Source organism: Leuciscus leuciscus (assembly GCF_965113295.1).
Source record: "Leuciscus leuciscus genome assembly, contig: HAP1_SCAFFOLD_550, whole genome shotgun sequence".
NCBI classification, from domain to species: domain Eukaryota; kingdom Metazoa; phylum Chordata; class Actinopteri; order Cypriniformes; family Leuciscidae; genus Leuciscus; species Leuciscus leuciscus.
In genome coordinates, this window is record NW_028118189.1 from 1 (window position 1) to 16,742 (window position 16,742).

General features: G+C 38.5%; 1 protein-coding gene across 1 annotated transcript; it reads right to left on the bottom strand.

Moving 5' to 3' along the window:
- Positions 1-6,130: 6,130 nt before the first annotated feature.
- Positions 6,131-16,115, bottom strand: LOC309491772 (uncharacterized protein; the record flags this gene model as incomplete). The annotated part of the gene is made up of 12 exons (XM_082190809.1): positions 6,131-8,675; positions 8,817-8,948; positions 9,094-9,215; positions 9,289-9,361; positions 9,454-9,585; positions 9,676-9,848; positions 10,785-10,899; positions 11,079-11,198; positions 12,860-13,006; positions 13,178-13,344; positions 13,427-13,543; positions 14,801-16,115. The coding sequence occupies 12 exons, from the start codon at positions 16,113-16,115 to the stop codon at positions 8,565-8,567; spliced, it is 2,724 nt and encodes a 907-aa protein (XP_082046935.1). The 3' UTR covers positions 6,131-8,564.
- Positions 16,116-16,742: the final 627 nt, after the last annotated feature.

Below are 16,742 nucleotides of genomic sequence, written 5' to 3' on the forward strand. Positions count from 1 at the left end.
AATGAATAATCATAAATGAGGCTTAACAGCCTACTAACTCTGTATATAGCCCAGCTAAATCCATGCTAGCGGTTAGCATCACGATTAGCATTAACCAGATTTTCACTGAAAATAAATGCTTTTAAACAACAGTAGTAGAACGTCTACACATGTTTTAACTACTTAAAACAACTGTGAGCGACCATACTCACTGATGGATCTATTCCAAGGATAGACAAATAATGCTGGTGGTGGAGCAGTCTGCATGTACACCTGTTGACGATCTCCTTACAAGCGCAATGACTCCAAATACCACCAGATGTCGCTACATAACATTAACAAAGCACTGACACTGATAGGAGTCAGAACAATAGTACTGAACTGTACTGTTAACACCTTGCACTGAGCTCCAATCACTGGTTCAACACCACACACTCACTCACTCACTCACTCACTCACCCACCCACTCCACACACACTCACCACTCAAACACACACACACTCTCACTCACTCACCCACCCACTCCACACACACTCACCACTCAAACACACACACACACACACACACACACACACACACACACTCACACACACACACACACACACACACACACACACACACACACACACACACTCTCAACACACACACACACACACACACACACACACACACTCACTCACTCACTCACTCACTCACTCACTCACCCACCCACTCCACACACACTCACTCACTCTCACCACTCACACACTCTCACCACTCACACACACACACACACACTCTCTCTCTCACTCTCACTCACTCATTCACTCACTCTCACCACTCACACACACACCACACACACACACACACACACACACACACACACACACACACTCTCACTCTCACTCACTCTCAGACACAGTTCTTTGTGTGACTGAGTAGAGAAGATGATTGAGTGAAGCTCTTCCCACATGCAGTGCAGTGATACGGTTTCTCTCCAGTGTGGATCCTCTCGTGTCTTTTCAGGTTCTCTGACTGACTGAATGTCTTATCGCAGTGTGAACACTTGTAAGGTTTCTCTCCAGTGTGGATCCTCTGGTGCAGTTTTAATTGTTCAGCTTTTTATTTTTTTATTTTTTTATTTAATTTATTTATTTATTTATTTACCAGGACAATGCATATTAACAACAGTATGCCTGTAACATGCCAGAGTTAGCCAGTGGCTAATTTTCCTCTGTAGTCCTGGTTGCCAGATGTACAGTGGCACCCTAGGGAGAATACAAATTTTTTAAGAGTTTGCATGTAAACACACACACACAAAAGCTGTAACAAAAGTCTTCCCACACTCAAAGCACATGTGATTTCTTACACCAGTGTGTTTTTTCTGATGAACTTTTAAATTATACAGACGTGAAAAACTCTTTCCACACAAAGAACATGAATGTGGTTTCTCCTGTGAATGAACTGTCATGTGTATCTTCAGGTTTGAAGCACTGAAAAATGTTTTACCACATTGATCACATTCATGCAGTTTCTCTCCAGAGTGGATGATCATGTGCATCTTTAGGTGAGCATTTTGTTTAAAATCTTTTCCACACTGATCACATGTGAACGGTATCTCTCCAGTGTGGATCCTCATGTGAGTCTTAAAGTGTCCTTGTTGTCTAAAACTCATTCCGCACATGTGAACGGTGTCTCTCCAGTGTGGCTCCTCATGTGAACCTTGAGATTCTGTTTGTTTGTGAAACTCTTCCCACACTGATTGCAAGTTAAACATTTCTTGTCTTTTCTTTTCAGTAAAGAAATACTTTTAGTCTGTGAGCGAGTTTTAGCTCCAGTTTTGACATGATGATGTTTCTTCTCCTCTTCACTCTCCTCATTCTCCAGCATCACGTCTGAAATGATAGTTAAATGTATCATGTTTCTGTAGCAAGGACTATTACATATATTAGATCAACTGCACAATTATCTAACATAATATTAACATTATTACATTTATTTTAAAGGGGTCATATAATGGTACATGCACTTTTACAAGTTGATTGTACTGAAATGTGTGTTGGCAGTGCCTGTACACAACCATTATAAAATGATAAAAATCCATCCAGTGTTTTTTTATTTTTATTTATCTTCTTATATGTTCTCCCATCTCAAATCAAGCCGTTCGACCGTGTGACGTCACACGGTCGGACGCCCCTCCCACGATTGTTAATGACAGCAGCGTTTCAACACAGACCCGCCCTCGCTCGTGAACGAGCTGTCATCATAGTCCCCCATTGTTGATGCGCTGGAGCAGAATGGCGTCTAAGCGATTGTGATGTTCTGTTCTTGGGTGCAATAAGGAACACAGCAGTCATTTTGATGTTCCTAAATCTGAAGTATCAGTGGCTGAGTTTTGTTTTCGAAGGGAATATTCCCCACGATCAACAGCAATGCTTTCATGTATCGTTTTATTAACCTTTATATTAATCTTTATAATAATCTTTGCAAATCGCTAGCACGCTTCCCGATGAATACATTACGGCATGTTTTCAAAGTACAACGTTCTCAATATAATTCATAATCCCACATTTTATAATGAACAACGCGTTATGGTTATTGTGTTATTCCAAACTGTGTACGCAGGTGTTAAAGTTAACATTTTCGTACTGCACTGCACATAAACATACATTACAATTAACAAATTATGTACAATACAACATACAATACATTACAATTACAAAAGTCTTAGGTGTCTATGGAATGATATTCCGGACATTATTCAAAAGGAATTCGTTACTCTGCCTACATTTTTGCAAAACCTGAAATACGTACCTCCAGGTACGTTTCCCTGCACTTTTCGGGTGAAACGTCCACTAGAGGTGCTAAGTGTTATACATTTTTCTCCGTTTCTGATGCGTGTTTATAAAAGGTTATACGAGAATGAACCTCATTGGTTCTTACTGAAGCTCAAACGTGCTGCGAAATATGAGAATGAACCTCATTGGTTCTTGCTGGAGCTCAAACGTGCTGCGAAATACGAGAATGAACCTCATTGATTCTTACTGAAGCTCAAATGTGCTGCGTAACACCAGAATGAACCTCATTGGTTCTTACTGAAGCTCAAACGTGCTGCGAAATACGAGAATGAACCTCATTGGTTCTTACTGAAGCTCAAAAGTGCTGCGTAACACGAGAATGAACCTCATTGGTTCTTACTGAAGCTCAAACGTGCTGTGTAACACGAGAATGAACCTCACTGGTTCTTACTGAAGCTCAAACGTGCTGTGTAACACGAGAATGAACCTCACTGGTTCTTACTGAAGCTCAAACGTGCTGTGTAACACGAGAATGAACCTCATTGGTTCTTACTGAAGCTCAAACGTGCTGTGTAACACGAGAATGAACCTCACTGGTTCTTACTGATGCTCAAATGTGCTGCGAAATACGAGAATGAACCTCATTGGTTCTTACTGAAGCTCAAACGTGCTGTGTAACACGAGAATTAACCTCATTGGTTCTTGCTGAAGCTCAAACGTGCTGCGTAACACGAGAATGAACCTCACTGGTTCTTACTGATGCTCAAATGTGCTGCGAAATACGAGAATGAACCTCATTGGTTCTTACTGAAGCTCAAACGTGCTGCGTAACACGAGAATTAACCTCATTGGTTCTTGCTGAAGCTCAAACGTGCTGCGTAACACGAGAATGAACCTCACTGGTTCTTACTGATGCTCAAATGTGCTGCGAAATACGAGAATGAACCTCATTGGTTCTTACTGAAGCTCAAACGTGCTGTGTAACACGAGAATTAACCTCATTGGTTCTTGCTGAAGCTCAAACGTGCTGCGTAACACGAGAATGAACCTCACTGGTTCTTACTGATGCTCAAATGTGCTGCGAAATACGAGAATGAACCTCATTGGTTCTTACTGAAGCTCAAACGTGCTGCGTAACACGAGAATGAACCTCATTGGTTCTTGCTGAAGCTCAGATGTGCTGCGAAATACGAGAATGAACCTCATTGGTTCTTACTGAAGCTCAAACGTGCTGCGTAACACGAGAATGAACCTCATTGGTTCTTGCTGAAGCTCAGATGTGCTGCGAAATACGAGAATGAACCTCATTGGTTCTTACTGAAGCTCAAACGTGCTGCGTAACACGAGAATGAACCTCATTGGTTCTTGCTGAAGCTCAGATGTGCTGCGAAATACGAGAATGAACCTCATTGGTTCTTACTGAAGCTCAAACGTGCTGCGTAACACGAGAATGAACCTCATTGGTTCTTGCTGAAGCTCAAACGTGCTGCGAAATACGAGAATGAACCTCATTGGTTCATGCTGAAGCTCAAATGTGCTGCGAAATACGAGAATGAACCTCATTGGTTCTTGCTGAAGCTCAAATGTGCTGCGAAATACGAGAATGAACCTCATTGGTTCATGCAGAAGCTCAAACGTGCTGCGTTTGGATTGTCACATTTTATGCGTCCACAAATTGAAAACGCAATAATATATTCTGTGTGAAATTCTCTGTCCAGATGTAAATCAGAGCCGTGATCAATAAAGTTGAGTGATCGCAGTACTGCAAACGTTTGCTGCATATTTGTGTATTGTGTATAATTTTTGGGGGGATAGGGGAAAAAACAATAAATCAAAACTCCTCATTAAGAACTTTACGATAAAATGCATTTTCATTAGTATATTTGTGTGTCTAGCTGAATATGTTATGAAATCAATAGAGAACACACCTGTAGTTTTGATTTTAGTATTTACTAATAATAAAATGCAGAGCTTCATGAACTGTTTGGCTATAAGATAAGAGTGTGTTAACTTTAGAGCAATGAACTGAGTTTAGAGAAATGTGTCCAATCGACTGAGAAAAACTGTAATACAACAATTTAAAAATGTATCCGTTTCTTTATTTTTTTGTGGAATATAGTGTTAATCAGTGGTAGTTAATATATTTCTAATACATGCTAATATATATTTTTAAATGAGTCACTGTGATATTTGAATGTGGTTTATTAGGCTTTTTAAAGATCTATAATAATAAGCTTCTCATGAATGAAATTAAATGATATGAAAAAGTGTGTTAGAGAAGCACAGTCACAGTTCACTAGATACTTTCTTCTGTCACTAGTGCACATCTTTTTTCAGATATGGTGTATCATTTCTTAATATAGGGGAAGAGTTTTGGTGACAAACAATTTAATCGTTTAATAGACATTAAAAGTAGAATTAAAACCTTTAGGCTGCAAACAGCACAGAAGTTGCTATATTCAAATACATGCTGGACTGAAACTGTTACATAAAGTTGATGTTTTTAAAAATGATTTACATTTGTTTTTAATTAATCTGACAGAAATGGACTTGAAAGACACTTTTTGATAGCTTCTTGAAAGAAGCTTTTTTATAAAACAATGTTGAAAACATGGACATCAAATTTTCGAGTGAAAAGGAAATGGTCTGATTCTGAATTCTGGATAAACAAGGAACCTCTTTTTAATAATCCATTACTTCAAGCAAAAGTGCTTAATTCAAAAAGCCTGCAGAAAACAATGGCAAGAGCTGGATGGACTTAAAGGACTTAAAACATCACGACGAGTGGAAAAGTCCAACGGAAATGAATATTCTGACAGGAATTAAGTCCGTCAGATTCATGAAACATGCAATGGATGAGATCGTATCATCTTTTCCTTCTGCGTATCATCAGAAGTCAAGAGAAGAGAATTTGAACGAAGAGGAGAATTTTCCTGATCTTATTGTTTCAGCTTTTGTGGAAGAAGAACCACGACAAGAATAAATGCTCACTTTTAAGACTCCGGAGATGCATGGTTTCAAAGAGGCTTCAAAGAAGTTTGTATTTGACTTGTGTAAAAGTCGCTCACCAATCAGCTCTGAAGGACAGTAGAGAAACAAAGTGGACAGGTGTGCTAGGGCCAAACTCTTCTAGAAGATGCTGGAGGTCATTGTATAAATCTCCCATTGAAAAACGAACTGCAGATCTACAATGGAGAATTATACATTGGGCAGTAGCTACGAACAGACACGTGGCACATATTGATCCCACTGTAGAAAAGAAATGTCCCTTTTGTGATTTAGAAGAATCAATTGATCATCTGTTCTTATATTGTTCTAGACTGAGAGGTGTTTTTCCGACATTAGAAAACTGGATTTAAAAACTAGGCGAAGAGTTTAATGACACTGGTTTTATTTGTGGACTGAAGTATAAGGCTTCTGAAAAGAGCAGAATAGGTATAATACATTTTTTAATAGCGGAAACCAAAATGGCAATCTGGGTAACAAGAAAAAAAATGATAAAAGAAGAAGCTTTTGTTGATCCAGAGAGAATGTTGAGAGGTTTTGTGACTTCAAGGATCAGAGCAGAGTTTGTTTATTTTAATTTGACAAAAAATCTGGTTATAGTTTTAAGGAAACATTTAAGTGGAATGTTGTGTACTATAGATCATGAGGAAAACCTATTTCTGAATGTTTAAAAATGGTGGTAGGTAATTTTTAAATATGTTGTGAAGCAATATATGCATGTAATGTAATGTTTTTAGTTTTTGGAGTGTCTTGGAATTTGATGTTTTTATGTGAGATGTTTCTTGTTCAATTGTAAAAGAAAAAAAAAAGGGGGAATTTTTAAAAACCAAAAACTTTTGGTTAAAAAAGGAAAAGAATAAAGAGAATTTCTTTTTTTTTTTTGCATAAATAAAGAGGTGTCTCTCTCTCTCAACAAATGGAATTGCTGCAGCACTCTTTACTCGTCTGTAGATGGAAGCATTGCATAAAGTACAAAAACAAACCCTACAACATTCTTGTAAAACTGATGATCTCAAAATGTAATAAACAAAACAAAGATAATACAGCTGCATACTTATCAACAACAAAATTAGCAAAAATTGTTTATTATATATACATAGCTATATATATATATATATATACAGTTAGGTCCATATATATTTGGACACAGGCACAATTTTCATACTTTTGGTTCTGTATGCCAACAGAATAAAATTCAAATGAAACAATCAAGATGAATTTGAAGTGCAGACTTTCAGCTTTAATTCAAGGGGTTGAACAAAAATATCAAGTAAACATTTTAGGAACTGCAACCATTTTTTTACACAGTACCCTCATTTTCAGGGGCTCAAATATAATTGGACAAATTAATATAATCATAAATAAAATGTTCATTTTTAATATTTTGTTGAGAATCCTTTGCAGGCAATGACTGCCTGAAGTCTGGAAGCCATGGACATCACCAAAGACTGGGTTTCCTGCTTTGTGATGCTTTGCCAGGCCTTAACTGCAGCTTTCTTCAGTTGTTGTTTGTTCGTAGGTCTTTCTGCCTTTAGTTTTGCCTTCAGCAAGTGAAATGCATGCTCGATCGGGTTGAGATCAGGTGATTGACTCGGCCATTTGCAGAATATTCCACTTCTTTTCCTTAAAAAAACTCCTGGGTTGCTTTTGCAGTGTGTTTTGGATCACTGTCCATCTGTACCGTGAAGCGCCATCCAACCAACTTTGCTGCATTTGACTTAATCTGGGCAGACAGTACATTCCCATACACTTCAGAATTCATCCGGCTGCTTCTGTCTTCTGTCACATCATCAATAAACACCAGTGATCCAGTGCCACTGGAAGCCATGCATGCCCGTGCCATCACACTGCCTCCACCATGTTTTACAGATGATGTATTCTTTGGATCATGAGCTGTTCCAAGCCTTCTCCATACTTTTTTCTTCCCGTCATTTTGGTACGGTTGATCTTAGTTTCATCCGTCCAAAGAATGCTTTTCCAGAACTGGTCAGGCTTTTTTAGATGCTTTTTGGCAAAGTCTAATCTGGCCTTTCTATTCTTGATGCTTATGAATGGTTTGCACCTTGTGGTGAACCCTTTGTATTTGCTCTCGTGAAGTCTTCTCTTGATTGTAGACTTTTACAATGACACGCCTACCTCCTGGAGAGTGTCCTTCACTTGGCTGGATGTTGTGAATGGGTTTTTCTTTACCATGGAGAGAATCCTGCGATCATCTACCACTGTTGTCTTCCGTGGACGTCCAGGCCTTTTTATGTTTCTGAGCTCACCAGTGCATTCTTTTTTTTCTCAGAATGTACCAAACTGTAGATTTGGCCACTCCTAATATTCCTGCTATCTCTCAGATGGATTTATTTTGTTTTTGAAGCCTAATGATGGTCTGTTTGACTTGCATGGAGTGCTCCTTTGAACGCATGATGTAGGTTCAGAGCAATAGATTCCAAATGCAAATACTACACTTAGAATCAACTCCAGACCTTTTACCTGCTTAACTGATGAAGAAATAACGAAGAAATAGCCCACACCTGTCCATGAAATCGCTTTTGATTCAATTGCCCAATTACTTTTGGTCCCTTGAAAAAGGAGGGTGGCTCTCTCAAGAGGTGTAATTCCTAAACCCGTCCTCCAATTTGGATGTAAATACCGTCAAATTAAACCTGAGAGTGTGCACTTTCAGCCCATATCCATTAAATAACTATAGCTTAAATATGTTTTGGTAAATACCTGAAAAAAAAAAAATGGTGCCTGTGTCCAAATATATATGGACCTAACTGTATATATTCTGGATCTGACAAGAGAAATATTTTAATTGTCCTCAGATGATGCCATGTCCTCCAGCTCATCCTTTACAAAACTAATGTAGTTTTGGATCTCTGAGATGCGCTTGCGATTCCTCTTCACCTCATCATTGTGTATCTATTAACACAAACAAAAAAGATTTACATTTTATTTAATAATAAAAGGTTGTTCTGATCCTGGACAGCTGCATGGTAGGCTACAACGTGATATAATAATATTGTTAAGGAGTTCACAGGAAGTGTGTTCATAATCAAGTACCGATTTCAGCAGACTGCTCATCCAGCTGTTGACCCGTGCCAGTAGCTCATCCTCCCTGTCATCAATCTTCTGCAGGTGGGTGTCGTGAGAAGCACTGACTGCATTGGTCACTGTGTCTTTATCTACCAAGAGCTACAGGGCAGCATAGGAAATGAGGACGAAGGATCAGTCAATACTAAAACTAAGTGTCTGGCATGTAGTTACGATGGCTTTTGACTTCTTAATTATTCATAATTATACACAAATTAAGTGATCATGAAGACAGTTTTCCACTGACCGTTGCCAGATCATCCGGTATTTTCTCCTCTAGCTCGCTTTTGACCACCTTCTCCAGTGTTGCCAAGGCAATCACAAGCTGTTGTTCATGGTGCCGGTTCTCCAGGTCTCGACACATTGCGAATGTGTGTCAGAGTTAAAGAAGCCTTGCCCATAAAATAAAAGTATTTTTGTTTTGCTTTGTTGGATAAAGGATATATCCCTTGCACATTTTCAATGAACCCTCCAACCATGTCTGAGATGTTCCTCTCAAAGTCTTTGAAGATGTCCTTAAAAAAAAAGGGGAAAAAATTTCCACTCGTTTAGGTTATATGCTCCGTAATTAATATTACATTAACAATATAGGTATTTTTATTCTGACCTCCAGTTGGTCCACCAGTTGCAGTTCAAGACTCGTAAGGTTTTCAGAGAACTGCTCAGCCTGTTCATGGCAGGAAGTGATGTGAGCTTCAAGAAGATCGGCGTCTGTGATCTGTTGCATTTCCACAATCTTCTGCAATAGAACAGAATTTAATTTGTGAGCGTTTTGATGTGTTTAACTGGTCAGAAACAGGTTGTCTTGTGTGACTGAGAAGAAACCAACCTGTCTCCTGAAGTTTTCAAAGTCAGCTGTTATTTGCGCTGCTTTGCGCTGATTGTCAGTCACTGCCTCATGGGAACCGGTAGAAAAGGATTCCACCTCAGCCGTTCTCTGAGCAAGCTGACCCAAACCCGCTACAAATATCTGCACACATAGAGCTTCCATTTTGCTCTTAAATGTAAATGGACTGTCAAGGTAAATTGATTATTTAGTGTCCTTTTTAACAGCTGTTCCCTCATCTGCACTCTTAAAGAGGCCATTTTACAGTCTTGTTGTTGCTTTTGGGCTCTACTAGAATAGGTTTTCATGCTTGAATGTTCAAAAAACACTTTTTTTTAAAACATATTTGACATTGTTTCAGCACCTCTCTTCCGCATCTGTCAGCAACACACTGGGATGTGTTTCCCGAACAACGACATAACTCGCTGTTTAACTACCAGAGTACGATGCATTGTTAAAGAAATCAACTAGATCGTCACGACAGTTTCCCTGAAACTGTATTGTCGGAAATTTGTCGTTCAACCACGTTTTTAATGATGTCACGCACATGGTGGAATAATAACGTTTTTTAATTAATCCATTTGAGATCGAATCAATGCTAGATTTGTTCTCATCTGAGGACAAATATTTAAACTAAGAGTTATTTTGCTTTATTTCCAGATTCAGTCATAGGCTCCTTCTTACGTACTAGAGCACGTTTGCACATGTGCACACTTCAAAAACGGCACTTTGACAAACTAAAAGACGTAAATGATATTTTTGATATTTGCCCTAAAAGTTATTATCATGAGGAGCTCAAAATATAAAAGCATAATAGGTCCTCTTTAAAAATAAAGGTTCCAAAAGTTTGCAGTGATGCCATAGAAGAACCATTTTTCAATGGTTGGTCAACCTTTCAGGAAACAGTTCTTAAAATAACCTTTTTTTTTCTTAGTTTGAAGAGCTTTTTAAAAATCTAAATAACATCTAATCTAAAGAAAAGCTCCATGAATGTTAGAGGTTCTTCAGGGAAACTTCAATGCCAAAAAAGAACCCTATGTTTAAGAGTGTATTATAATGTATTGCTTTCATTTGTGGTTTGATTTGTATATTTTGCTATTCATAATAAGGATATGTTTCCAGCAGTGTGTCAATTCCCGGGAGGAGAGCCAGTTTCTCTGCATCAGGATCCTCAGCAAACATGCTGTCGAAAAGCTGAGGTCCATTTAAGTATTCCACGAATGCGTCCTGTGAAAGAAGGAAGCAATATTTATCCATTACTGTCAAGAAGAGTATATATTAAGAAGATTTTAATACAGTGCAGCGTTTCAAACACTGTAGTGTAAATCTGACTTATTAAACCTCGAGCATTTAAGATCAGTGTTCTTGTACTTGAATGAGATGGATGGCATGGTGATGTTGGTTACCTTGTGTAGTTGAAGCTCCTCGTCTGTGATCTTCTGAGCCTTATTTGCCTCCTGCTCCTGGAGCTCATTGTGTTGCACTTCTTCTACAGCATACTGATACTTTGCAAAGACAGTTTCACGCTTTATATGTAGGCGCAAAAAATATGAATTATGAACAGAACATTAGGACAAAAAAAAAAAAAAGATGCTTGTTTGTGAAATTCGAATCTCATATATTTTACAAAACTACTTGCAGATAATATAACATGAATGCACTTAATGAGAGTTCACTTTCATGAATGTTTCTTAAGTCAACTTTTAAAAAGTGCATTTTGCAATAATGTAAAGTGAAAACTTTACTTTGAAGTACATTTCAAAACATTTTATTGGTCATGCTTTAAATAAGTACGCTTATTTTTATGTGTTGACTAACATTTTAAAGCTCATGCAAAGTACTTGATTATAATTTAAACTGAAGTGTGTAATTCAATATGACATTTTAAAGTTAATATATTTTAAATGTACTAAATTGCAACTTCAACATTACAAGTGTGTAATTCCAAATATATTTAAATGCGTTTTTCAATAGAAATAACATTAAAGTATTGTGACGGTTTCAGTGTGTAACTCGTTATTTCAGAGTTGCAGGTGATTGGCTGAAGGGAGTGGTTGCACACCTGAATGTAATCATGACGCTCTATAAAAGAGATGGGAGCGTGGGGCTGTTTTTGTGCAGAGATTGGGGCTGTTTTCGCTTTGCGCTGTACCTTGGGTCTCGTGTCAAGAGGCTATCGGAGAACTCATGAGATGTGAGGGATATGGGAGATCACCGCTGCCTTTTGATCCATCTCCTCTGGGATGGTTGTTTTTGGAGGTTTCATGGACTGAGAATGGTTGGACTGTTGTCTTTCATAAATGCTACACCTTTGCACATATCTGCTGACACACTGATTACCATTTATACTGATCTTTAATGTTGTTCTATCTTATACTGATAAATAAATTCACTTATTAATTGGCTGTGGTGTGTGGTGACTCCCTTATTTTGTTGCGATTCAGAAGAGATCATAACAGTATATTTTAGTTTACACTCTTAAAAATAAAGGTTCTTTATTGGCATCGATGGTTCCATGAAGAAACTTTAAAATGTTCTTTATACTATAAGAAAAAATAATGGTTATTTTAAGAGCTGATCACTTACAGGTTCTCGCTGCAAAAACCAAAAACTTTATTTTAAGGAGTGTTAATGCTTGTCAGTTTATTCGGCAGTAAACCTCAAGAAAATAGAAGTAATTATGAAATTGCATAAAGATCTATGCCTGATTTCACAGACAGGGTTTAGATTAAGCCAGGATTAGGCCTTAGTTCCATTAGGGCATTTAAGTAGCTTTTATAAACGTTCCTTATATATAAAAAAAACATTACTGGTGTGCATCTTGAGACAAAACAATGGCACTGACATATTTTAAGATATATCAGTGCAAGTTGCTTTTAGTTAAAAAAGCTCAAACATGCATTTTAGTCTGGGACTAGCTTAAACCTTGTCTGTGAAATTAGGCAATAAGTCAGAAAAGTTCAGCTAATTTCATTTATTATAGATTTAAATTTTTAATTTTAATTTAAATTGCAATTAAGTGTCAGAAAACATTGCATTCAGTTTGCACTTAAATATTTTCTTACAAAGTATAATATTTCCATAATAGGAAATATTCTCTTTCTTTTTCACAAGTGGTCAGCTGAAAAACGAAGCCAAGCAACTGCAATTATATGAGAAAATATGATATGAGAAATGTCTCACTAACCGTTTGTTCATCCAGCAGTCTGTAGTCCAGATAGACCAAGTCTGGGAGATATGCCGCCACAAATATCTTAAAGTCCTCTTCATCACAGATGGGATTTCCCGCAAGGTTGAGAGTGCGCAGATTCTCAAACTGTCTGAGGTACAGCACCTGCAGGGTCAGATATGATTTCCTTCAGCTTTATGTTTGAGTGACACTCATGAATTGGAATATTGGAAATTAATTAGTGGATGGCTGCATATTTTGGAGTCAGACTCATTTTCATCCTTTTGGGATTCCACATTTTCTAAAAATGTATCCTCTAAAATATTGTTGGCTTACATTATCCAGTTGAGCAATGCTATTGTTTCCAATAGAGAGGATGTTCAGGTTCTGCAGCGCATCCAGATTTTCAATGACAGAAATCCGGTTGTTGAACAAACTCAAGTCCTCAAGTTTCACAAGAGAGTCCAGTCCTTCAATCACTTCAATATTATTGAATGACAAATCTAAGGAATATAAGAATTCTGGCTTAGTATTTGGAGATACTCCGGATATGTTTTTGATATCAGTCGGACAGTCTGTACTCACCCAGCCAGATCAGATTAGTGAGGTTTTCTAACCCTTCAATCCTCTCAATAACATTATTATCCAGCTGAAGTTTTGTTAGAGAGGTGAAATGCCACAGGTGGGAAATCTTTAGGATGTCTACAAAAAACATCAATATTATATTAATTATATTTTTCAAAAAGTACAATGTACAATGAACTGTTATTGAAATAATACCAATCTTGATAATGAAAATTAATGAAAAAATAAATAAAATAAAAATCCTGTCATTAATTAGCCTACTCACCTTAATGTCGTTCCAAACCGTTCATGTTCGAAACGAATATGAAGACCTTTTTGATGAAATCTGAGAACTTTCTGTCCCCCCATTGACAGCCATGCAACTATCACTTTAATGCTTCAAAAAGTTCATAAAGGGATCGTGCAACTAATCCGTATGAATAGAGCGTTTTTTTTTCTTCAAATTTTCTGAAGAGACTCAATCGCTTGATATGATGAACAGAATTAATTTAGGCTTTTATTCACATATTATAAACATTGATCAGTAAACAGAAGCACAACCGAACCTGCTTGATGCTAGAAGAAGCTCAAACGTGCTGCGTAGCACGAGATTGAACCTCATTGGTTCTTTCTGCTGCGTAACTCAAGAATGAACCTCATTGGTTTTCACATGTGAAGCGAACAAGCTTGAGCTTCAGTTTACCACAACTGATGTGCGAGTTAATAAATGTTTATATGTGTATTCTGCCTTAACTAGTGTGTGTGTGAACTAGCTTTACAGATAGCTAACAATCTCCAATAAAGAACCAGGAAGCATCTTGCTCTGTTGGTGTGTTTTACTGGAAAGACTGTAAAACTGTAACATACAGAAACAAAGATAATGCATATTACAATCTCAATAGGGTGAATATACAATGCAAATATAAAATAAGTAACTTAGAATAAACTAAAACCCTCAAAAAACTATTGCATTAGCGAGCGATTAGCACAATGCCAATATACATGGAAAATGCCATAGGGAAGCCAACAATACTAGCGCCACATATTTCCTTACAAATTACGAATTGAAAACATGCTAAAATAACTAAATTTGGTATCTAAAGGAAGCTAAGATCACTATCAAACAAATACTTACAGACAGATCTTTTTTAGGGACCAAAAATAATAATTACAGACTTTAACACTCTGGAGTTCGACTTGCTGTGGGTGGGACTGTTAGGAGAATCACTGAACTACGGAAGCTCTGCGTGGACAAAACGCAAGAAACTCAAAACACAAATAACTCTTCCCACAAGGGGGCAGTACACTCCCCGCCTGGTATACTGCTATAACACTATTAACCTTTAACTAATAACACAATTTCTGAAATAGGTCTTGTGTACACCTTAGCAGTACCTTCTTTAATTATTCGTACATCTACTTTACGCACTCTCTTATCTCGACCAGGATAAGTGTCCACAATAAGTCCAGTAGGCCATTCGTTTCTTTTGACCTGAGTGTCCTTTAGGAGAACAAAGTCACCAATGGCTAAGTTTGGTTGATCTGCTTGCCATTTTCTTCTTGGTTGAAGCGTTGCAAGATACTCTTCTCGCCATCGTTTCCAGAATGAGTTGGCAAGACTTTGCACCTGTTTCCATTGCTTACGGTACAAGTCCTTAGGATCAAAGTCTCCAGGTGGAACAGAGACGGGACAGATTTTCTGAGTGAGAAGGGCACTTGGTGTCAGAAAGTCGGGTTGTTGAGGATCGGATGACACAGGTACTAAAGGACGACCATTCATTATGGCTGTTACCTCTGCCATGAGCGTCACAAGTACCTCATGAGTCAAATTTGGAGAGTGAACTTTCAGCAGCATAGCCTCCAAAATACGTCGGGCCACTCCGATCATTCTTTCCCACACCCCTCCCATATGAGAGGAGTGAGGTGGGTTGAATTTCCAAGTGCATGCCTCATTTTTGAGGTAGGATTGAAGCTCTGGATCTTCTGAACTTATCTGAAGCTCTTTGCACGCTCCAACGAAGTTCGTTCCACAATCTGATCGAAAGAGCTTTGTGGGGCCTCTTATGGCCAGGAACCTTCTGAGAGCATTTATGAAACTTGAAGTGGAGAGGGACTCAACTACCTCGATGTGAACTGCTCGTGTGACTAAACAGGTAAACATTACTGCCCAGCGTTTGTTCTCTAACACTCCACCTCTTGTCCGGCGGATGCTGATGTTCCATGGTCCAAACACGTCCACCCCGACATGTGTGAAAGGAGGAGTTTGGATGAGACGATCAGCTGGAATGTCTGCCATCTTTTGTTGTTGTACATTTCCTCTTAACCTGCGGCAGGTTGTGCATTTGTTGAGAAGATTTGTCACCAACCTTTTTCCTCCAAGGATCCACAATCCAGCAGACCTGATGGCTCCTTCTGTAATGTGTCTACCTTGGTGCACAACCTGTTCGTGGTAGAACTGAACCAGCAAAGCAGCAATGTGCTGCTTCTTTGGAATAACGATGGGCTGGCTTTGTTCTTGAGTTATTTCAGCAGAGGTCACATGTCCTCCTACTCGCACCAGTCCTTCTTTGTCCAAAAACACATTGAGATTCTTCAGTGGACTGTGTTTTAGTATGTCCTCTCCTTTGTTCAAAGTTTTAATTTCCTTTTCAAATGTCTCTCCTTGAACGGTTCGTACAATAACTAACTTTGCTTGTGTTAGAGCGTCCATCTTTGATTCATTTGACTCAGGAGCTTTTGAGATAGATCTGACCTTCTCAATGAGTTTGGCGATAGCTTGTGTAAGACGTTTCCAACTGGAGAAGCGCTCAAACCTGTGTGAGCCGAGCGATTTTGTCACAGTTGTGGTTGCAAATGTTGAGACTTGTGGGCGGACTTCAGTGTCTGTGGCAGGTTCAACAAGTTGAAAGCTGTTTGGTTGCACAGGACACTCTCCATCACTTTTCCTCAAGAAGTCAGGACCAGTAAACCAATTGGTAGAACTCAGTAGTGAAGCTGGCACATGCCGTGTTCCATGATCGGCAGGATTGCTTTCCGTGTTCACAAAGTGCCACTGACTGGGTTCAGATGACTTTCTGATGCGAGCAACACGGTTGGCAACGTAGACATAGAACCTTCGGCTGGTGTTGTTGATGTAGCCTAAGACTACTCGGCTGTCAGTGTAGTATTTCACTTTGTGAATTTCGATGTCAAGTTCATTTAGTAGCATTTCTGCCAGCTCTACCGCCAGAACTGAAGCGCATAGCTCCAAGCGAGGTACTGTGTGGACTTGTCTATTATGGCTATTATGGGTGGTTGCCCTGCACGCTTAATAAACAAATTACAGCTGGTCCAAAAC